The 24621-nt window shown below is 37.6% G+C and overlaps 2 protein-coding genes and 1 long non-coding RNA gene across 11 annotated transcripts in view; 1 reads left to right on the plus strand and 2 right to left on the minus strand.

The window, feature by feature from the left end:
* Positions 1-29: 29 nt before the first annotated feature.
* On the plus strand, positions 30-23402 carry LOC123026909. Its single transcript, XR_006415412.1, has 7 exons — positions 30-160; positions 12968-13046; positions 14888-14997; positions 16244-16293; positions 16562-16735; positions 21010-21106; positions 22689-23402. It is a non-coding gene; the product is annotated as an uncharacterized LOC123026909 (long non-coding RNA).
* Positions 1811-21134, minus strand: ATXN3 (ataxin 3). Of its 3 annotated transcripts, XM_044437096.1 has the most exons (11): positions 20154-20237; positions 16172-16336; positions 12979-13023; positions 10939-11024; positions 10369-10435; positions 9104-9191; positions 8716-8848; positions 7716-7891; positions 6686-6809; positions 6023-6108; positions 1811-4372 (listed from the first exon to the last, which is right to left on the minus strand). In XM_044437096.1, the coding sequence occupies exons 1-11, from the start codon at positions 20175-20177 to the stop codon at positions 4278-4280; spliced, it is 1089 nt and encodes a 362-aa protein (XP_044293031.1). In that variant the 5' UTR covers positions 20178-20237; the 3' UTR covers positions 1811-4277. The 3 variants fall into 3 exon arrangements, 2 of the variants coding, with proteins under 2 accessions (XP_044293031.1, XP_044293032.1); XM_044437097.1 differs by lacking the exons at positions 1811-4372; positions 6023-6108; positions 6686-6809 and having other exon boundaries at positions 7758-7891; positions 8711-8848; positions 20154-20398; XR_006415411.1 differs by lacking the exons at positions 1811-4372; positions 6023-6108; positions 6686-6809; positions 9104-9191 and having other exon boundaries at positions 7754-7891; positions 20154-21134.
* An 89-nt stretch (positions 23403-23491) lies between the features above and the next one.
* The window catches only part of NDUFB1 (NADH:ubiquinone oxidoreductase subunit B1), a 3526-nt gene continuing 2396 nt past the window's right edge, over positions 23492-24621 (minus strand). For all 7 annotated transcript variants that reach the window (XM_044437104.1, XM_044437100.1, XM_044437099.1 and 4 more), the window contains exon 3: positions 23492-23877. In XM_044437104.1, coding sequence (XP_044293039.1) covers positions 23844-23877 — 34 coding nt within the window. In that variant the 3' untranslated portion in view covers positions 23492-23843. The remainder of the gene's footprint in view (positions 23878-24621) is intronic.

The raw sequence follows: 24621 nt of genomic DNA on the forward strand, positions 1-24621 counted from the left end.
GAGCAAGGCAAGCCGGGATACGGAAGTCTGGTATGGGGGCGAATCAGGCCGCTTGGGTTGCTTGAAGAGTGGCGAGCGAGACCAGGCGCGGGTTTTGCAGAATGAGCTTGGCATGTTTACTGAGAAATTAATCCTGCTGTTCTATGGCTCGTTTTCCCACGTAAGTAAACCTATAGGGATTAAAGCCTGCTCCTGCATGCCCCTCACTTCTCCAGGTACTTGTTATAGGTTCCCTTGTGAACCGGGAAGGCTGCATTGTAACAAGGCGTTAGTTAACCCCGCAAGAAATCATTGATCATCTGCTGGGTTATTTAGCCCTTAAACAACCCAGTAGTCTGGATTCACAGAATTAATCCAATTTGTCGTTCATTATGCCATAGAGAGACAGCAGAGCCAAATAACTTCAACTTTGGAAGAGGTCTACTGTTAGCCATAGAACGTAAAATAAACGCTTTATTTACAAAACACATCTGCAGTTTGCAGATCTTAGAAAGTTCTGGGTATGAAAAGGCATGCAAACTCAGCAGTAGCTTTTGAGACAGGTACACACAAAGTGTATGCATTTGTTGTATGTATCCTTTCCTATTCTAATTGTATTGGAGAAAGAATAGCACTCGGCTGATTTATGAACAGTCTAACAAAGCTTATTAAATGCCTTGTATTCACTTGGACCGAATTTAATCTCTTTCATCTTTTGGCTCAGCATCCATACTTAGTCTCTTTCAGCCAGGGATACCAGTTGTTTCTTACCTCAGAGAGCACCATCTTCAACAGGGTTGCCTAGGAGCCACACTCACATTAATCTATGGTGAGATGGTTGTGTCATGTGAACCAAATGACCAAGTCTTGAACAAATCTTGAATAATCTTAGAATGAACTGTGCCTATATTGATGAAGTGAGGTGTTGAGGCCTGTCATGGGTTAAATAAAGCAGAATGACCCATGCTCTGCAAACCATATCACTCATTCATCTGGGGTCCAGTTGGACCTTGCCCCAAATGGTAGCTTTTTAGTTACAGAAAGATAGGCTTGTACTCCACATACACTGCTGCCATGATTTGGTTAAGAAAAAAATAAATACGTAGTAATTACACCTCTCCTGAAAATTCAATTGGATTAAGGAAGGTGAGGCAAAGCTTTTGGTCAACGGAATCCTTTCACTGTCTACAGTCTAGCTATAGCATGGTGATGAAGCCTAGGTTTATTCCATTTAATTCTTGTTACAATGGGATTCTGCATTTTTCAAATGTTGTAGTTAAACTGTGCAGTGTACAGAGGACAAATATGGGACTTTTTATGTTTCCGGTAGTTTTAATACTGATAGTAGAAAATATTTAATTCATAAAAGTTCAAAAAAGGAAAAATATTTATGTAAGGAGGACATGTAATGTAAAACTGAAGGAGGACAATCCTCGGGATTTTCCATTGACTTCATACCCTAGACTGAGAAATAAGATGCTGCGGTGATTGAACACCACCTATCAGAATGAAGGCCTGCAATTACTTAATTTTAAAAAGCTCTTTTAAACTCATGTTTACAAGTTTCTGAACAAAGAAATCTTGTATTTGGTAAAGTCTACCAAAAGTGCATCTACTGCATCAATCCTGCAAGGTGCACTTATGTTTAATCATAACTTGATTAAATATGCCTTGAAAATAGGGTTGTGTCATTTCTACTTTGGGATATTCTGAATGGGAATATTTGAAACCGTTTTTAACCTTCATAACTGACATGTTTTGTATTTGGATATCTGAACCTAAGCACAAAGTATTTGTGAAGGAAGTGGCCCTAAATTCATCCAGACTGTGCTTGTCCAGAAGAACACCATTTATTGAAAAAGTACAAAGAAAAAATAAAATTATGGTTTTTACAGACTCATATGATTTCATTTTATGCTTTATATGAATCCCTTCGCATATTTTCAAGTAATAGCTTAAAAGCAACAAAATTAAAATAAAATCAATACAGATAGCTTTATTTGACTAACACTACAATCGTTTTAAGAATATGGTGCATTAAATTTGGCAAGCTAATTTCCTTAATCAGGTAAGAGTGCCATCCTATGCATTTTTAGACAGAAAAAAGTCCCATAATTCCCAGCATAGGATGGAGCCCTTAATTGTGTAGGGACAAACAGTGCTACCTTATCTTTACAGAAATGATAAGGCTAGCTCCATTTTTCAAAATTATGCTCATCTTCAGAGCCAAACCCCATTGCCTATACTTACACAATGGTTTTACAGATATCAACAAGCATGCAGGTAAGGCAATTGGGATTTGGCTCCTCTATCTAAGCAAGCCATCTAAGTAACATAATTGTAAACAAATACCAAAGTCCATGTATTCTTCATTATAATGTATTATTCCTTATCGTACCGTATATTTGCATACAGTTCTTTATCATTCGGTGGCTAGTGATGACACATCAGTATGGTGCAATATAATATATTGGGAACAATTAGCAAAAAAAAGTTTTGCAAGATTTTTCTTTGTGTCTGGCAAAAGCCTATGGCTTAAACACAATACAGTTTGTACACTCTAACATCCAAAACCATAGCCATAAGACATATATGTAAACAGAATGTATGCTTAAAGCATCATTTATAAAAAAGGAAAAGAAAAAAAATACTATTTTTGTAATATAAAATGCCAAGTGTGAACATCTGTTGTAGTTTAATTCAATTAAAAGAATGAAATTAGCTTAAAATTTGCTCCCAAATTTACATTAGTAACAGAAAAAATGGCAGAAAATTCTGTAAGGTGCATGAACGAAGGCCATTCATGAAAAGCTGCAAAATTCTTGCAGGCAGAAAACATTCATTAACATCTGATAGAATACACATCCACACACATTCAGGAATATCATTCTTAATACATAGGTAACCATGCAGAGTTCATTTCAGATAGCAGGTATGCACATTAGTAATGTGGCACTGAAGTCATGGCATCAAAATGCATCTTTCCTCACTTCTGAGTCAGCCTAGAATTCTGGGAAGGCCACAGCTCCATGGCAGAGCCCATGCTTTGCATGCAAATAGTTCCAGGTTTAATCTTAGACATCTTCAGTTAAAGAGAACTCAAGTAGAAGGGCTGTGGAGAAAACCTTGAGATCTTGGGGAACCACTGCCACAAAGGATACACAATAATAGAGTAAATGGACTAATGGTCCAACTTGGTATAAGGCAGCTTATGATCATCTAGTTGTCTTTAATACATGTACAAAGTCAGTAATGAACATAAAAGATAAAGCAAAGGATTAATTCCCTTACAACAGAATAGGAATTGTTCACTAAATATACCCCACTACTTCAGTTTTCCAGCCAACATCCAAGTGATACTGAGTGCTTGTACTAAAACAGTGCATTGAGGCTAGGATTGTCCAAAATTTAGTAGAAAGAGTGTAACAAAGAAAATTCTTTCCTTTTTGCCTCCTTTGAGGAAAAAAAAAGGTTAAAACTTCATTATGGTTTTAAAAAGTAGTTTTTCAGTAAGATCCAAATTGGGCTTCTTGATTTGCATATGTCTTACAGTTCTTAAGACAGCAAAGATGCAGCTTATTAACTCCAGAAGTTAAACTGTTATGTGTTTGCATATACTAGTAAAATAACTTTTAATAATTTCATGAAATGCTTTCATTTTGGAAAGGAGAGAAAGTACTAATCAATATTCTGTTTATTTACAAGGCAAGTGAAATACCTTTGGAATGAAAGGCAAATTATACTTACTCAGCCTAAGCTATTCAGTCGACAGAAGAGGTGCCTGCAGCACCCTTCAGCATACATGTACATCTATAAAATTTCAGTTGACACAAAATCTTGGATAGCATGAATGATCCCATCAGAAGGGCCTTAGGCTAATTTGTGAGGGGCTGCTGTGTAGCTGGGCATGAAAGGCTAATCTTGCTCTGAAGTAAATAACCCACAAGAGCATGCCATCCTAGCTAAACAGGGCTGCTTCCCCTTTACATTATACGGATTATCACAAATTCATCCTGATCATTCATAAGTCCAGATGTTGCTGGATGAGATTTTAAAACATACTGATATACCTTTGCTTAAGTGGTATTTCCACCAACTTGGTTAGAACTGGTCATATGGTCCAAGCTAAATCCTTTATGACAATACTTTGTGTTATATGCAGACTGCCTTTTAATTCTGATTTGTAGTCCTAGGGATATATCCTGCTTTGGTACATCAGTGAAATGAACCCTACCTTGATACCACCCACATGGGAATAATACAGAATTTAGTGTTTAGATAAAAAATAAGCATTTTTGTCATTTCTTTTGTTCTGTGTTCAAGGTGTTTCTAGTACTTTCCAAGGACATATTCATTGCTGCTTGAAGCATATCATCTTCACTCATATCACCTCCTGGCAGAAAAAAAGAAAATCCATCAGTTTTTAGAATGCTGCTATAAGAATTAAAAAATAGTCAGATTAAAAGATTGGTTAGAGTAAATGAATAAAAATGAGGAGATAAAAGCAGTACTGAGAAAGAAGAACTTGGTATAATGTGGAAAATTGGTATAACTTGGAAAAATATAACTTGGTATAAAGTGATTCAATTAAAATGCTGGACTAGAAAATGGATAAGGAAAAAGATAAGTGCAGGGATTAAACAAAATTTGAAGATCTAATTATAGAAAAGGAAAAACAAGACAATATGTGGATGAAAAGGATAATTAATTTTTAAGATATTAGAAGAACAGGATCAACATTAACTTAGAGCAACAAAGGAAATGGATTTAAGAAAAAAAAGTCAAGATTGGGAAAATATTTGGATGAAGAGGATATTAAAATGTGTATCAGTTAGAATAAAGGAAAATTTCAACAAAATTATGTGAAAGTGGTGCCTAATTGTATAGATAATAAATACTCCAATGAATGTTGAAGATGTGGTCATGAAGTGGGTACATATTTCCATAAGTGGTGGGAATGTAAATATATAATGAAATTTTGGAAAGAAGTGTTTAAAGAGTGCAGTAAAATATTAAATCTAAAAATAGATATATGCCGAGATTGCATTACTTTCATTGTTTGATAAAAACAATGGAGTTGGAATAATAAAGAATAACAAATTTAGTAACTGCAGTGAGACTAATTTTAGCTAAGAATTGGAAAATAAAATATGATTACCAATTGTCTGATTGGTATACAGAAGTTTGGAATATAGCTATTAATGACAAATTAACATGTGATATTGAAGTGAGAAAAGGCCAGATAAAGAAAACTAAGTTTGATGAGATTTGGGTGTATTTATCAAGTATGTTTTAAAGAAAGGGAAAGGATTTGAGTCCTCAAAAACCATTAGTTTTGGATCATAGCTTGGTTTTAAACCAGAATTTCAAGAAAACTCTAGCTTAATGTTAGTTAATAAACCTGGGAAATATAACCATGTTCAATTTTATAATTTATTCCATGAGACAACTGTGGAATGGAGGCAGAAAGAGAATGTACAAAGTAGAAACAAGAAGTGATAGAAATGAGTAAGGCGATACGATTGATAGAACATAGTGACAAAGAGGGAGCTATAAGAAGCAGCCACAGGAAAAACATCAATGGGGTGACACACGTGTCCTGGAAGAACAACATGGGGGGGGGCAGTGGTCCCTCATTCTTCTCTATGGCTGCAGACCTTTCCCTTCTCATATATCAGTGTGCATATATTTATAGAATGATACAGATATGAAAAAGAATCTATTAGGAGCTGTTGGGGGTGGAGGGAAGGCACACTTTCAAGAAGGCCAGTACACGTTTTATGGCTGCATCTACAGTTTGGGTGCCATTGCTAGATTATCTTGATTTGAAAACAAGGTTTAGAAACAACAGGATTCACACTATTTCAGTGAAGACACAATAGATAGCTATACAAATTCTTTCAAATCAAAAAGATATCCAAACATTAAAAGGGCCGGCTATGAAGAGTCCGAAAGATTCTTGCTTCATTATTAGAATTCATGTGGAAAACCAGGTGGAATAGCAAGGTAACAGTTGTTATAATACATCTGGAAAAAGGATTACCTGGATCAGTGACTAGTACATTTGAACTTGTAGCTGGTGCACTGTGGAACTCTGGATTCTGAACTTGCTGATGCAACTGTTGTTGTCTGAAAGAATCAACCAGTTAATAAATTTGAAAAGGAATCCAGACTCTCTGGATTTTAATTATATAAAGCAAAGGAAATATGACACCTGCATATTCCCCTGACAGCTATTATTTATACAGTTTCCCTCCCTGCCACCAAATTTACTGTTGCTGTGGCAGCCAAAAAAATGATACTTTTGTTTCAGAGGGCATTGTGAGGGGAATACATGCCTTGTTTGAAAGCAGAGTATGTCTCCAGAAGCATATATTCAAAATGGAATCATCATCTACATAATGAAGAAATCTTGTATATGGTAGGTCTTACACAATTAAGAAATCTCTGCTATCATTGACCAACACTATCCTCCTATCCTCTTCCATACTGCTACTGTACAGAAACATGAAAAGAAGCAACACATCTACATGGCTAAAAAGGACAGCGACTTAACACTTAAAATCATGAAAATAAGCCTAATATAATTAGAGCAATATAAAGTGGTGAGGCAGAGGTGCCAGTGTTAAAGGTACCAGATAAATACTGGCATTAGTATGTCCAATTAGTGAAAACTTCAAAATGCACTTTACACAATGTACATTACTTTTCAAAATAGGCTTGTCTCCTCCGTCGCAACTCTTCTGATGTAAGAGATTCACACTGGTTTGTTTCAGATGAGTGTGGAATGTTCTGTGTGGATGAATCTGAAAGGCCAATTCGATGGCCTCCTAAAATTGAAACATACCTATGCACCATTACTAGGAAAGACTGGATTAAACTGAAGATATTAACTTACTACTTTAAATTAAATTATCCACTTTAAATTATCCAAAGTGATTTATAATCCAAATTCCTCATAAAAAGATAAACATACGACGACTGAACAGCAGCAATGCAGAACACTAGGGGAAAAAATCAGAGAAAACATGACAAGCAGTAGCCATCAACCAATAATTAGAAGCCTCTGAGAATAAAAAGGTCTGTCTCATGTGTAGTATACTGTAGAAACCCAAACTGGAGATTTCCAGAGCAGAATGAAGACTTCAAAGGTAACTGCAAATTCTCAAGTTTGTAATACTATCTTAAGGTGTCATCCAATGTGGCTGCCTGTAACTCTCAGAGGATTGTGGGCATCCTACAAAAGCTATGAGACAAGGGCTGCCTCCATACTTCCTTCATCCTCCTAAGTGTTCTACCTTGCTTCCAAGGAGGGAGGGGCTTAGGCACTGCCAAGGTTGCTTGTGTCCTGATGGAGCCGCCGCCTCCTATTCCTGGCCCCCTTGCTAGCCCAGCTCCAGAGTCACCCTTGCAACTTAGGAGCTGCAGCTAGTGCAGGAAGAACCATGCTCACTGTGAGGCCCTACTCTTAAGCACCTTTCCTCAGTGGAAGTGTGATAAGGGCACCTTGATTTTGAACTAAAGTGCCTAATGAGATGCCCCTAGTGCCTACCTTACAGCTTTTAGTTGTCAGGTTAAGAATGCAATAACAACTATTTTTATATTGTGTTTTAAATTTCACATTATTTTGCTGAATTGTTATTTGCATATGTCATTTGCATATGTCATTTACTGCCATGAAATCTTGTTTGATTAATGGAGGCATACAAGTGTTTTAAATAAATAAAAGATTTTACCTTGCATACTAAGTTGAATGGCCCTCCGGAGATCAGCTTCTTCATCCTCCATATCAATTTCTTGCCTGCTCAGAGCAAGAGCTTTTTGAAAATTTTCTTCATCTTCATCTAACATGCTTGTACCATCAAATGGGTGATTAACATCTAGTGCTTGTTCCAGGTCTGGTTTTTGTACCCTGGAATGGTAGAAATGTTTTCATTCTAAATGTCAATTAAAAACAAATTTCATAACAATGGAGACTCCTCTGTACAATAAAAATCTCAATATGTTTGCTTATATATTTTAAATTTTTAAGTAGGAGTCTCAAAAGCATCTTTCTACAAGAGTAAGAGCACCAAAAGCAGCATTAAGAATTTGAAATAGCTGCTAATGCCACTTTGTACAGGAGGATGCTAAGCATCCATAGAAATCAAATTTCTCAGTTCTACACAGGAAAATAATGATCAAGAGATGGTGACAGAACATCTCCAAAGTAGTGCTGCCCCACAGGCACTACACAGCCCTGCACCTTGCATTTCTTACCTAGCAAAAATTGCATCATGGTAATAGAATGAATTCTTTTACACATTATAACAGAACTTATGTTTCCCAATTGGAGCAAAATATCAATGTTTAGAGGGACTGTGCAACAGGTAGGTGGAGAGAGAAATGTTGCACAGGCTTGTATAATTGAGTTGGGATGAAATATGCAGTCAATAGAGAAGGAAGCCTTTCCATAAAGGCAAACAAAATGTGCACACAGTGGTGCTAAGCACATTAGGACAACTGGGGACAAGGAAGATAAGAAGACTCTCTCTAGCCCACATAATGCAGTTATGCAGACAAAATGAATGACAGCAGGTGGAAGGCAGTGAGAGAAAGGTGTTTCAAAACTGCCTCTCTAACCTCTAAAATGCAGCTGTTAGCGTCTGTATTACTTCTTTGTTTGCATACAGGATCCAGAAGTACTCAGAATCAACACTCAACACTTATTAAAATACAAGTTTTTATTTACCTTACCTCTGATCTTTTGCTTGCAGTGTCTCTTCCCCAATCAGTTTTGGCCGCTGCATTTGCTGTACCCGAATCATTTGCAGTAACTGATCAGCCTCACAGTCTGGCAGGTCACCCTTTACAACAAATATTGAATAGCCTGAAGAAAATAAGCATATGGCCAAACTATGAGTCAATAACCTGTCAATATGTAAAGGTTAGCAGAGGTGGGATGGCAACGGTAAGAAAAGCTACTAGCCAATACTGTACAATTTTTCATTTTCCCCTCATCATTAGTGAGTCTATTCTTTTAGTCATAAAACCAACTAAGATAGACTTTTCCTGTACACTTAACAATTGTCTTTACTCTCTTGCTTTCAAGTAACAGAGTTCAATATTTGAAAGTTAGCATTACCTTCCTGTTGTAACTGAGCCAAGAAAAGTGCAAGGTAAGTATCAGATATTAGTTCTGGACCCGTCAAGAGGGAGTTCAAGTTGAACCACTGTAATTTTAAAAACAGATTTCAAATAAAGGTAGTTAACATGTAATTTAACCAATGATCTATGTCTCAGTCTTGGCATAGCTATATGTATGGCTGATAAATGATAGCACTTTATGCCTACTCCCCTACTACATTTAGTTCACCTTAGCTTCTCACATTTTAGTTGTGTCAACCAAAGGGCTTGAGGTATACAGCAAGGTTTAATTGTTGAGTTAGTGCTCTAAAGAACTGAACAATTATGCTAAGAGCTAAAAGGAAACTTCCTAGACAACTCATTTTTTCATGTTTGACAGAATAATTTCATTTCATTGTTAATCAAAATTATCTCCCCTCCTCTACATTTTCCTTCCAGTCTCCTTTCACTGTGCAACCTTGTTTTTTAATTTAAAACTCAAAGATAGGGCCTGCACCTCATTAATTTTTTTATACACAGCACCTGTCATCAGAATATTGGATTTTATTGGGAAACAATTCCATATGAAAAGCAAGATAAGAGGTTTAAATATATGCATGCGCAGTTCATGTTCATTTATTGAAGGAAGACCAATTCCATTGCTGAAAGAGTGTTTCCTGTACATTCAAGCTTCACTGATGTGTACACAAGAAAAATGTTTCCTAAGATATTCTGTTATAACTGCCTAACATACCCTGAGAAAGGACAGTTGATGTGCAGTATCATGCCAACATTATTTTAATGCCTTTTTTTAAAATGCTAACAAATATCAGTAAGACCACCCCAACCACCCACAGGCACAAACTAATTTTTAGTATATTCCTTTTATTACACTTCATTATTTGCAGGCTGAGCAGCCCCTCTTGAGACGTGACATAATCTATACTTTTCTTAAAACAAACAACCCCCCAGCACCCCAAGAAACTAAAATAATCTTACTCTTCCCATTTCAATAGATTCCTGTGGGATAGCAGCCAATAATCTAAACTGCCACTGGGATGTACATTTTACAGGCTGCTAAAGTAAACCCACAGGTGGCAAACTGTCCCTCCTAGACATATTTATATCAAGCAATATGGCTGCTTTGTGATACAAGTAAATAGCAATGGAATTATTCAGCTCTAGTCCTTGGCTATCAAATATGTGACATAGTACCTGGTCCCAAAAACAATATTCTTTTGACACCCATGCTCCTAGTAAATTTTAAACAAGAAAAAAAGTCACCTGTTTTCCTAATTTTCGAACTGTAAACCAGTGTTCTTTATAGTTACAAATAAAAGATCTTTCATTTCTGAAAGAAGAAAAACACAAAGTATGCACAGAATTAAAAATTACAGTTCAAATTTATTGTTTTTACTATTTTTAATGTCACAATGTTTGTATTTTTAAAATATTTTACGTAATACAGCTACAATTAAGTGATCTTTTATCTCTTTTGACAGTTGAGAGTATTCCAATAGTATTCTTTTCAAAATATTTTATAATATATATACTTTACATATATAAATACAAAGATGTCATAAAGCAGATATGATGCAACATACTATTCAAACTCAGCATTCTGTGATGCCACAGATACTGAGATATCATGAAGGCTCAGAGGAGAAATAGACATGTAAGGCCTCAATAATATGAAAAAGGAAAATGCTGAGAAGATAAACCAGAACTTTATAATAATTTTCAAAAGGATTTCTAAGGAAAATGATAGGACTTCTTTTTCTGGCATCGGCATCATCATCATCATCATCATCATCTTTGTATAACGGATGCAGGGAGCTAAAAAGAAAGTCTTACATAGGGTCGATCCCGAGCCTCTGATACTCTGGGCTGTTGAAGAGGATTAGTTCTAAACCCCAAACTTTCAAGGCATTGCTTATAACCTGTCAAAAAACAGCACTTTTCATGAGACAAACCAGTCAGTTATAAAATTTAAGCAATGCAACCATTTTAACTATTATTAAAAACAAATATATTGTTTTCACAATGCTGGGAGTGAAAAGGGGGTAAAGTTTTATTACAAGGAAACCACTGGAGTGAGAAAGTTCCAATGTAAACCTATATGAATCTATGTTCATCAGACCATATATATAACGGGGAACAACAATTCACAATTTGACCAATACAATATCAAAAGGCACACATAACTCTTGAGCAGCTACATAATCATAACTTGATTTGCCTCCAAGGCTATCAGTTCCTGAACTCCATACTGGCAAGAAGACTGTAGCCTTAATTAATTTCAAACTATGACTACAAAAGTATTTAGCACAAGATGGTAACCATTACCTTGGTCCTAAGATATCACTCAAACAAATCATGTTACAAGCATTTGAGGATATAATCTTACAAGTGATATAATATCCAGAATAATTATTGAGATCTTTCAAATATTCTAAGCTTCTAAGTACTTTCCACACATTTTTGTTAATGTCACAAACACCTGATCTTAAAGCATGGTTAATATCAAATTGCTGGAAATGTTTGAAGTTGCTTAAGAAACAGGCAGTTGAGAGATTAAAGAGAAAATTCACCTTCACTCAAGACATGTCTCTCTTCCTGTAGAAAAAGAACAAAGCAACTTATAGCAAAATGCAATTGGAAGTTGCAAGTGAACATCTTCCAATTTCCAAAATCTCTGTATCTTTTAGAAATATCTGGCAACTCTGCTTTATACAAACTTGTCTTGTTCTTCAAAACTGGTATTTTCTGTAACACTGTGAACTATACTATATGTGTTACATGTACACAGATCTAAGATCCTGTGACTTACTCATTATTTACTTGGCACTAATTACTCACTAACTGTGCAGCCCACCTTTCAGTCTGGTAAATTAACAAAATAGCTTACAACAGGGACAAGATAAATTTAAAAAACCATATGACCTTCCTGTGCATGCATCCATGCTTTAAGAACATAAAGGCCATGCTGAATCCAACAAAAGGTCCATCTAGTCCAGTGGTTGGTTAAACCAAGTGGCAAACCAGCTGCCCGCAGGAACCCACTTATGGACATGAATGCAATAGCACCCTCCTGTTGCTCCCCCGCAACTAGTATACATAGGCACACTACCTCTAATACTGGATGTTACATCTTTATATATGTAATTTGGGAAGCAAAGCAAACGTTAAGATATTACACATCTGATGTATAAAATGTAGATGTACACACTGCACTTCCATCTTTCTGAATGCAGCATAGAGAAAAACTGAAGAGGATTTCTGCTCAAGGCTTTGGAACTATGGGCTTGGATTCTATTTACCAAGAGCATAATTTAATGGAAATGTTTGTGTATGTCAAATAAATGCAGTTGTACTAGTATTTGTTTATTATTTCAATTTATATACTGCTACATTAGCCCACAATTGGACTCTCTCAGCAGCTATTACAATTGTAGTTGTACAACTACAACTGGAAACAGCAAAATCTTAATTGCATTAATATTGTTGCCAGTTTGAAGGACAGGTATATAAAAACCATCCCTAAAAAAACAGAGAAACTCTGATTTCAATTTGTACCTCTGGAATCCATAAATGGTTAGGTTGCATACAACCCACAGAAAATCAGTGGAATGTAAGCATCCAGACTGACTGTAGGGTTACAGGGATGTAATCCAAAGATATTTCTATAAACCGTGGATTTGCTCGGTGTATTGTTGGAATGTAAACATCTATTTTAAGATATAAGCTTTCCCCAAGTATTTCCTAAACAGTTCTAAAATGTGAACCCATCACATCTCATTGAAGCATAAATAAAATTGTTTCAATAATTATTTTATACAATAAAATGTTATACCTCTATTTTTTCAAACAATTGAAACTACAGGAGAAGCTTACTTGAATTGAGAAGAAGCCACTGTCATCCATGTTTACAGAAGGCTGCTGTTCAACAAAGAATTAAAAAGGTAATTAACCCATACTGCTAAAAACAGCTTACAATGAGTAAAAAAAAAAAATGAAGAGCATACAATGAGTTATGTCCATTCTTAATTTTACTCACCACAAAGTATACTTATAGAACTATCCTTTGCATATCTACTTAAAAATAAAAACAATTTTAAAAACTGAACTTTCTCCCAGATAAACATGTATACTTCTGCAACCTCAGTAAATCTCAATCCATCCTAGGACTATGCACAAATATGTATAATTGGTGGTAAAGGAAAAGGTTTTGCAGTATTTGTCTTATTTCACAGAATATATCTTAATGATATATATCTTTAGACTTTTGGAAAGCAAAGGAGAAAGCTCTGGTTTTTTAAAATGAGGCAATTTGGGAAAACTTAAATTCATGTAGTAGGTTGCTGCATATGCTTTCTGTAAGAATAATGCATATTATACCTATAGATCTACACAAAAGTTCATTTTAAAAAGTTTCTTTATTTAAGTAATAACAGCAGGCATAAGTGACTAGCAGGTTTTTGGGTTTAAGAAATTTTATTAAGATTTTAAAACTAATACTACAAACATCAGTCGTCACACACACTGGATTTACTGAGTCAACCCCCTACTACATATCTTTTAACATTCTATGATCATACTAAAATCCATTTATAACAACTTGAAAACATCTTTAGATCAGAACCAAGTCCCATTTGTCCAGCCAAAAAAAAAAAAGTAATTCCAGATTTGACAGAAGTCACTATCTTCCTCTTCTTCATCAGTGAAATCAGTCTCATCATTTCTTGCAAAATCCTAGGTGACTAGCAGGTTGATGGCCCAGAGACTGAAAATATCCATCAGTGAGAAGTTGATCTGCTTTGGCATTATTTTATTGATCTATCTAGATTTTTATATACTGCCCCATTCCCACAGGCTCTGTGTTTACAAGAGATTAAAGACAACAATAATTAAAATGTTGACTAAAAAGCATAAAACTAATCATTTGGAAAAGATACATCTTTAACTCCCTCTTAAAAGTAGCCATCTGGGATATCTGATGCATCTCTCCCAGAAAACCATTCCACAGTTTAGGGGCAACCCCTGAGAAAGTCCTCCAGGTAGCTGAAGTTAATCTTGTGGAAGCAAACTTCAGAACATTAGAGGATCTTAGCGGATGAGGCAGAAAGTATGGACAACAGTGCTCTTGAAATTATTTTGGATCCAAGCCAGAAAGGGCTGTAAAGGTAATTACTAACACCTTGAACTGTGTCCAAAAACGAATTGGCAGCTAGTGCAGAGACTTTAATATTGATGATTTATGATCTCTCCATGATGTCCCAGAAACAAAGCTGGCCCCCATGTTTTGTACTAGTTGCAGTTTCTGGAATAGGCACAAGGGCAGTCCTATGTAGAACACATTGCAGAAATCAAGCCTAGAAGTTACCAGCAATTATGCTACTGTCTTCAGATCATTCCCCTCCAGGAAGGGGTGCAGTTGGTGAATCAGTCAAAGCTGACAGCAGACACTCTTGACCACAGCTTCTACCTGTGCTGACATCTGAAAGGCTGGGTCAAGTATCCCCAACTGTGAACATACTCTTTCAGAAGGAGTGTGACCCCATCTAGAACTGGTTGACACACCTCTTAAGTGTGGATTCAAATCCTTAACAGCAAGCACCTCTATTTTGACTGGACTCAGCTTCAATTTATTTTTCCTTATCCAACCCATTACCAGCTTCAGGCAGTCATTCAGAAGAGATATGCTCTCTCTTGAAGAAGAAACAGATGGTTGTAGAGAGAAACAGATCTGGGTTTCATCAGCATATTAATAACACCCAGTGCCACTCTGCATTATTTCTTCCAGCAGCTTCATATAGATGTTAAATAGTACTGAACGCAACATTAAGACCTGTGTGACTTCTTCTTCGAGGAACAACTGTCTCCAGACATCACCATCTGGAACCAACCTGAGAGGTAGGAATGGAAACACCACAGGACAGTGCCCCCAATTCCCAACTCCCTCAGACAATCCAGAAGGGTACTATGGTTAATAGAACTGAAGACTATTGAGAGATCCAACAGACTCAGCAAGGACACACCCCACCAGTCAACTATGGCAGATGGAAGTGTGAAACTTGGCAGTTGTTTAGCACAGGAATACAAAGTTACTCTGTCACTTAAAAGGCAGTTGTAACGACCTTGGAAGTTGATAAGCAGTTTTAGTTAAACTAAACAAATATAATCTATATGCCATGGGCTTTTAAATGAAATTTTAGTGGTATATTTAGCAGAGAGACTTCAAAGGCTTTTAATGAAAACAGACAGGTATTGCCTGTTGCCTTTATCCAGATGCAAGAGAGCAAATTTAGTCTTTTTATGCAAATATTATACTATGAGAAAATAAGCACCACTAAAATCAAAGGGATTGACCTCCGCATAGTTGCTAGGAAAGAAGTCTCTTCAGGCACACCGCACAAGCAGAACTTTTGACAATACTGAAGTAGAAAGGACAACTCCTCTCACACAGAGCCACAGATATAGCAAAAATTCCCTATGCAATTATTTCATCCTGGCAACAGAATGAATTTTAACAGGGAAATTAAGACACTAGCACCTGTTATTATGATATCCTAGTATTTACAGAAAAGTATGCTGATGACGTGCAGCATACAGACTAAGTACATGGAGCCTCAAGACAAATCTGAGACATCCAAATGGGGACTGCTAGACTGAACAGTTATTGTGCCGGGGATTAAAGCCTTTCCTTCCTGGTTGTGTAGCCTGGACACTTCCCCATATGTGGGCCCCAGTTTAAAAGAAAGGAGTGAAGAATAATGCACATGGTAGGCATGTCATGAGCGGAGCTGGCTGGAGCCAGGGGTCAGACTAGATGGCCCGGGCCTGGAAGACCTCTTCTGACTCAGTTTCTACGTTTTTATAATCGTTCCTTTTCTCCCCAGTTTGCCAGGCACTCCTATTTCTAGTCATTTCTGTTTAGAAGTATGAAATAAACTAGTATGAAGACATTTAAAGTTATGTTTTATAATTCAAAAGTGAGCTTTTTAATATAGGGGGCACTTGTAGTAAATTCATATAAAGCCACTTCCCAGAATGTCAGGCCACCTGAACAGTTTTAAAGGCTGTTTACCTGCAAAAATGTTCTATATTCTTCACTAGAAACTCCTCCCTCCGCCATCCTTATTCTCTCTTCTTCATCCAGCTGCTGTGCAATAGAAGACAGTTCTACTGGGCTGAAATACTCTCCCTGCAGTAAGTTATTCAAACAGTGTTGGGCACACAGAGAGCCTTCTTGCTAATAACAGGAAATTGAAAACAGAAACACATGTACCACAATAAGCAAAATGAATTCTCATTATGGTATTTTGGCTGAAAGCCAATGTTTTTAAACCAGAGAAAAGATTGCATTTCTTTAGGTAGATTACAACTTCTAATTGATTTATGAAAATTTGAGAAACATTTTCTCCAACAGCAAAATATACCACATTATTTCAACAACTTGTGATTTTGTTATCTGAAGGATCACCTCATCCTGTATGTACCTACCTGGACCTTGGGTTCATCTTCAGGAGTCCTCCAGGAGCCCCTTCCAAAGAAAGTGAAGCAGGTGGCTAACAGGAGGACCTTTTCAGTTGTGGCACCCCAGTTGTAGAAAGAGATGCACGTGGCATCTACGCTGTATTCTCAGTACTAGGTGAAGACCTTTCTATTCTTCCAGAATTTTAACAGTTTAGCTTCATTTTTTAATATTACATTTTATCCTATACCACTGTTATGCCTCTATGCTGATTCAACTGCAATTGTGCTGTGTGTGTTTACATACTTGTTTTCATTTTTGTTTAATGTTTGTTAACCACCCAGTGAGCCTTTACTATTGGTTGGTATAAAAATGGAATGAATGAATGAATGAATGACTATTATTTTGAGTTTTCCTTGAGCTTCAGTTTTGTAGCCAATTTACCACCACTCCAAATGCAAGTGAATCAAACAGAAAGACCTATTCCTCTGACAGAATTCAGCAAAAATCTGTCTCCTATTAGGCAGAAATGAGAAAAACAGCTACGGTTAACATAAGCAGGTACGTAGTCAGCATAGTCACTGGATAGATAGGATTTTGATATGATCCAGCATAGCTCTTCTTGGGTTTTTACTTATACAAAAACTGCCTTGGACCTAAAGAAGAGAAAAACAAATACTTCTACAAGCATGTATATGAGTAACAATGGTGGTGGGTGGGCAGCAACTCAAGTTCCCTTCCTTCAGTGCACCACAGAAGATGATTAATTAACCTTTTAAAGCTACAGGTTGCAGTTGCATAGGAAGGTACTCTGGATATTCACCATGTCCAGGCAGAACTATTTTCCATCCATGCATGGGGAACATTTGAATCAACTACTGTAATGCTGTCTTGCTCTCTAAAAATACTAGAATATTTTATAGGAATATTTATAGTTTTATCCCAGAAGGGATATCAGAAGTAACCTAGTTCAGACTCCACTTTGGCACTACTTAAACCAGGAGTGCAGAACTCTTTCAACCTGAGGGCCAAATTTCATTTCAGAGATGTTTGTGACCATATTTCAAGGGTGGAAAGTGACAAAGACCAAAGTGGGTGAGGCAAAGGATATCAGCATATTTGAGCTGCACGTTCTTATGAAGGCTTAGTACTGCCTTAGAATCTTAGAATCATTTCAGTTTTTCAGAATAAGGGGCAAGTTACACAAAATCCAGAAAATTACAGTTGGTGGAAAGGAGAATGGGGACAGGCCATCTGAAGAATCCTAGAAAGCCAGATTTGGACCCATGCCCAAGATCCTTCAGTTCTGACTTAAACTATGTCACTGCACTGTTACATAGTACTTGACTAGAAAAACTTCATCTAAAATGCCTAGTCCAAGTCACTACATTTTAACCTAACCTGCCTCTCAGGACTGCTGTGACCCTGAATGGAATAACCTACATGGTGCACTCTTAATTCATTGGAAAGTTTTATTCTGTTCTTTCTCCCATCAATTATTTTAACACTGGGACATACCAATGAAAATAATTAAAAATTTTCATTCTGAAAGTCAAGGGCAGGAGTGATCAGGTTATGTGCATACATACATAAATGCGACCACAGATGTAGTGATTGTGCTTAGGAAGCAACACTCACATGAAGAATGTCAATAGCAGAGTTAATATTGTTATGCTAATTCTGACATCAAGTAAAAAAGGGGGAGGGGAAAGATTAGTGACATCTGAAGCACATATTTTCAAAACAGCATACTAAGCATACTAGGAGGAAATAACGTCATGATTGCCATATAAACCTGCCAGTAATTAAAGCACAAAAGAATTGTACCCTATACACTTCGTTGATTGTGTGGATCACAACAAATTGTGGCAAGTTCTTAAAGAGATGGGAGTACCAGACCATCTTATTTGTCTCGTGAGAAACCTGTATGTGGGTCAAGAAGCAACAGTGAGAACTGGACACGGAACCACTGATTGGTTCAAAATTGAGAAAGGAGTTTGGCAAGGCTGTATACTGTCGCCCTGCCTATTTAACTTATATGCAGAGCACATCATGAGAAAGGCGGGCCTAGATGAATCACCAGTTGGAATTAAGATTGCTGGGAGAAATATCAACAACCTCAGATATGCAGATGATACCACTCTCATGGCAGAAAGTGAAGAGGAATTAAAGAGCTTCTTGATGCGGGTGAAGGAGGAGAGTGCAAAAGTTGGCTTGAAACTCAACATTAAGAAAACTAAGATCCTCTCACTTCCTGGCAAATAGATGGGGAAGAAATGGAGGTAGAGACAGATTTTATTTTCCTGGGCTCCAAGATCACCACAGATGGGGACTGCAGCCAAGAAATTAAAAGACGCTTGCTCCTGGGGAGGAAACCTATGGCAAATCTAGACAGCATACTAAAAAGCAGAGACATCACCCTGCCAACAAAAGTGTGTATAGTCAAGGCTATGGTTTTCCCAGTTGCAATGTATGGCTGTGAAAGCTGGACCATAAGGAAGGCTGAGCACCAAAGGATTGAGGCCTTTGAATTGTGGTGCTGGAGAAGACACCTGCGAGTCACTTCGACCGCACGGCGATCAAACCGGTCAGTCCTAGAGGAGATCAACCCTGACTGCTCTTTAGAAGGCCAGATACTGAAGATGAAACTCAAATACTTTGGCCACCTAATGAGAAGGAAGGACTCCTTGGAGAAGAGTCTAATGCTGGGAACAATAGATGGCAAAAGAAGAAGGGGACAGCAGAGGATGAGGTGGCCAGATGGAGTCACTGAAGCAGTTGGTGTGAGCTTGGGTGGACTCTGGGGAATAGTGAAAGACAGGAGGGCCTGGAGGAATGTTGTCCATGGGGTCGCGATGGGTCGGACACAACTTCGCGACTAGCAACACACTTCATCGAAGTGGAGAATGTTCCAAAAGCAGCAGCATCTCTTAGGCTAAAATTGGGATTTATTATCCAGCAATATAAGGCCATATCCATCAGTTCCTACATATTCCCTTATTCCCTTACATGTTAATGTTTTGTACTCAGTGCCACCGACAGCATGGTTAGGCAGCATCCATCCTCACATTCATCCTCACAAAGGATGAATAACTCCTTTGTGCCATGCTGCTTGCAGTTACAATAGTATACATTAAAAGCGTGTCAAGGTAGAAGGAACATGTCTGTTTTAGGCGATCCTGAGTACTCTCGAACCCTCAGAAGACACACAACCAGGGAAGTTTCCCTTTAATCGTCAGTGGGAACCACTGTGCCCGCCCTGCCTTGCCCATTAAGTATCCCTGAACTGATCCAACCCAAGGCCTCCTTCCTCTTATTCCTCTCTTCGCCAAATGTATGAACTTGGGCTTCAGAAGCGTTCGCCAGGCGGCCTCCCAACGCCGCTTCTGAACTTGCAGGAGAAGGGAGGGAGCATCGCGGCAAGCTTCCCACCCTTCTTCCTTTCAAGCCTCTCTGTCCGCCCTCGCTCCACAGCGGGGCAAGCCGCGCCCCCACCGCCCTCCTTTCTCGGGTTAAGCCTCTGCCTTCGCACCCTTTATACCTCCCGCCTCCCCTCAAGAGCCCCCATTCAGAGAAGTCAACAGCTCTCACCTACCCTCTCGTGAAAAATGGCCTCCATGTTTATTTGTCTCTCACCTCCGCCACCAGCAGCCCGCACGCCACATGATCACGACTCAGCCAATCAAGCGCTGCTCCGCGGCGAGACCCGGCGCAACCAATCAACGAAGCTATCGCTTTGTTTTAAGCCTCGACCCAACCCAGCCGCCCGCGCGTGCATCCTATTTCTATGAGCGCAACAAATACCGCAAAGAGATATTTAAGAATGCTCATAACCAGTCCATGCAACCCGCATTTCCGGTTCCGATTAAAATGTCGCCATATATGGGTCTGTGAAGATAGAATTGTATAGGAATCACCGTAGGAGAGCAGAACTTCCTGTTCAACACAGTGGATTTGAAATAATCATATTCTATCCCTCAAAAAGTTGCTCCATGTTCAATCCATTAGTTTTGCTATTATCGTTGAACACTGGAGTGGCGCCGCTGGGATTTTTATAAAATGGAAACGGGAAAGGTAGAATAGCCGCGTGTCCTGTTCAATTCCGATAAATATAAAGAACCAAAGACTTACTAGAGAAGACAATCGTACTAGGGAAAGTCGAAGGCGGACAGAAGACCAAATAATAGATGGGTTGATTCCATGAAAGAAGCCATAGCCCTGAAATTAGAAGGGATGGTTTTCACTCGTAGGATCTCCGTAAGCCGAAGGAGACTTGACGACACGTATCAGAAGAACGACCTGAGCCTTGAAGTAACTTATCAGAAGCCGGGTAGCAGCCTGGGCAAAGCCTAGGTCAAATGAACAGAGATAGTATGCACTATATTGTAATTTACTGTTTGTATTGCACGTACACATTTTAAGCAAATTAATCTCATTTGATCTCTTTTCAGGTGATCCACAAGTGGCCACTTAAATGTGATGGATGTACAGAAGGTAGCAAACAGCAAAATTAACAGGCAGCCTCTAAAAGCCACTTGAGTCAGTTCTGTAAGTAAATAAGATACAGAGGACAAGCTTTTGGATGCTCAGGGCTCCTTTTCCCCCTCCCTAACTAGTGTCCTTCACCTAGAATTAAAACAATTTGTTCTCAATTCTAGAATTCCCACCTATGAAACGCGCTCCCCAAAGAGGCCCGCCTGGCGCCGTTATGATTTGTTTTTCGGCACCAGGCCAAGACCTTTTTATTTAAACAATATTTTAATTGTTAATCTGTGTTTTAGTTAATGGTTTTATATTATCGCGGAAAACTCCAAATTTTAATATTGTTCTATGCTTTATTTGTGTTCCTTGTGAGCCACCCCGAGGCTTTGGTGATGGGTGCAGCATAGAAATGTTATAAACGAATGAATAAATAAACAGAGCATAGTTTGTCAGATTGCAACTGGCCTATCAGATAGACTAGGGGAGAGAAAAGGCCTTTTCCTTGAAACATTAGAACATCACAAATGTATGCCTATTCATTCAAGTTAGTTGCACTGACTACACTCACACTTCATACTCGATAAATAGGTACAGGATAACCTGTAATTAAAGGTACCTTACCAGAACTGAAGCATAGATTTTGTGCAAGGGCTTACCAAAGCTCTATAGGAATATGCCAGGATTCAACTGGAGAACTTGTCTTCAAATAGGTTCCATAATAGGCAGAAATTCAACAGATACAGACTTTGTCACAAATGTGTTTAAGTTGGAAAGTGCTGCAATTGCTGAATATGTGCTTGCCATCAATGGTACTTAATGGAAAGATTGTAAGAGGGAAGCTAGGTTTCATCTGTCAAAGCTTCCAACCAAAGGATTCTACTCATGATTATAAAACCTAGCCGAGAGGTAGAAATTCAAAGATGCAGTCTCCACATTATGTCTCCATATGTTGAAATTTCCCTCAAAAGCACAAATACCTTTGCCAGAAAACTAAAATATGATAGGAAAAACATCTGTTGGAGGCATAAGAAAACATTTTTTAACAGCAGGCATAAGCAAACAGTATTTAACAGCACTGCAGTGAAAGAAAGCCTCTAACTCTTTTTGCATGAAGTTATTATATTTGTTCCTATTTTAAATACTTCTGTTCCACTACCCATGGTGCAGTCAAGAAGTTCTACTTCAGAAAATTATTTGAGACTGTAGTTTCTTGAAAAACATGACCAGTGTTAGAAGTTGGTGAGAGAAAAATAAAGCAATGCACAGAACCCTATCATCAGCAGCACTTGGAAATAACAAAAAAGAGTCACAAATATAAAAATGATTAAAGAATTTGAAATCTTACACTGCTGTTTATGATTTATATAGCAGATCAAGTTTTTTAAAAGGTAACTGGAAGAGTGATTATAGTTTACTGTAACAATCCTATTCCACAACCTATCATTCACATTCTCATTAAGGAGATGAGGAAAATAAGGCCAAGAGCTAGGCCCATGACTAGGCCCAGGCAACAAGCCCTGAAATGAACTTATTTTCAACCCCTAGTAAATGTAGCAGTTTTCAGCAGTATACAGATCTCCTTTGTAGTATGCAGTGTAGATGCACACTTGTTCCATTGGATTTCTTTCCATCATTTCTTACTCTCTAGAAATGCATCATGGTGACCACTGGCACTGAAGCCTAAATAACTGTATGCTGAACACTTATGAATATGGGAAGAAATGGATGATAGTGACACACTGGAGACTGCAGCAACTACTCAGCAAATTCTCTCTGAATTACTCAAGAAGCAGAGACAGATTAGAATCCATCACTGCTATAGTGTGGATTTCTCTTTTTTGGAATGAGGTTTTAGTCCTGATTAACCTAGTCCTAGAAGTCTCATCATGTTGCAAAGGTATGTATCTACCACTGGACTACATGCCTTGCATTTGAAATCTTCTTCCAGTCAAAGAACCTAGAACAAGGTAGTTAATAATGTAGTAGTGTAAGTTTTCTTCTGCACAAAAGGACATTTATATTCCTTATCTATCTGCAAATATGTAGTATTCTGCTAGGACTACCATGAACTCTCTTGATAACTGAAGTGCTTTCAGAGAAACATTTGTCCAATGAGAACCACCTATAATTCCTCTTCCTGACACCAACATAAGCAATCATTTCACCTCCTTTCTCTATCCTTGCATCAAGATTTTGAGCATTTATTATTATTGCTTTTGTTAACTGTGGAATGAATCAAAGTTGGCAAGAATAAAAAAATCAAGATGCCTTAATTTAGTTTGTAAGCATAATTGAACACAATAAGAGATACTTCTGAATAAATATTTGTCTCTGTTAGACTAATAAAAGTTGTTAATACAAACTATGGTCACTAAAAAGTGATTACTAAAGTGTGGTATTAGAAAAATAAGGCCAAACATTATTTTAAAGTTCAGAAAACGGTAGTCAAGATGGTGGTCAAGATGCTTTTATTTAAATACCAGAAGAAAATAATGCTATCAGATCGCCCTACAGATGGAATTCTACATTTGCAGATGCTCCAAAAAGGCCCTGTCACTGCTATCTGCTAAAGTTATTTGGCTAAGAGACGGGCCTGAGAATAGGCCTCTGAAGCTGACTGAAGGGCTGGAGCACGTTGATGGGGCAGTGGCAGTCTCTTATATTGGGATACTGACTTTGGTTGGAATATACCTAAATATTTGTTCAGAGATCAAATACTGAAACAAGGGGAATGACAAAAGATGTTTGTTACATTATGATACTAGCAAATTTTATTATATGGAAGCATTTCTCATTTGATACATTATTTCCATGCTTCTTCACCAGGTTTCAATTCCCTGTAATAATAAAAAGAGATCAGAGTTAGTAATGAATTCTTCTAGAATTAAAAGCAATTGTATAACAGATTTGAAAAGGAAGAGCTTGTGTAAGCCTTTCTTCAGATGCATAGCATCAGTAAGCTATCTCTGTTTATGGTCATATTAACTGAACTTCAACCAACTATAATGAGACAACCTTTTCTTCAACAAGATGCATCAGCAATAAGGTTGTGTGAGGCAGAGAAACAGCAGCAGCTTTTAGCATGAGTACATGAGCTGCTGTTTGCAAGGAGCATAACACTGGTGTTTAGTCAAAAGCGGTGATTAATGTATAGGTATACAACCTTAATAATTTATTGTATTTCAAACATTTATATATTGCCTTTCGTATTTCAAGGCAAGTAAAAGAAAATATGAATCCAATATGCATAAACTTCAGATAAAAGTAGTGGATGAAATGTTAACTTTATTAAGATTGATTAAAGCAACCTTCCCCAACTTGGTGTTGACCAGAACTCAGCTCTAAGGAACCTGATAAAAGATGTTCTCTGAGTTGTAAGCCAACACATTTGGAGAACACCAAGTTGGAGAAGGCCGGATTAAAGAAACTTAAAAGCCCTGGGCTAAATAAAAAGGGTCTACATTCAATGCCATATATTCAATGTCACGTGAGTTTGTAATTATGCAACATGGCTTCCCATTCTTTGAACATATTTGAAAGGCACACAGGATAAGAAGAAACAATTTCACTAGTACTCCTCA

This window comes from Varanus komodoensis, unplaced genomic scaffold (genome assembly GCF_004798865.1).
Source record: "Varanus komodoensis strain SLA01 unplaced genomic scaffold, ASM479886v1 scaffold3, whole genome shotgun sequence".
NCBI lineage: Eukaryota > Metazoa > Chordata > Lepidosauria > Squamata > Varanidae > Varanus > Varanus komodoensis.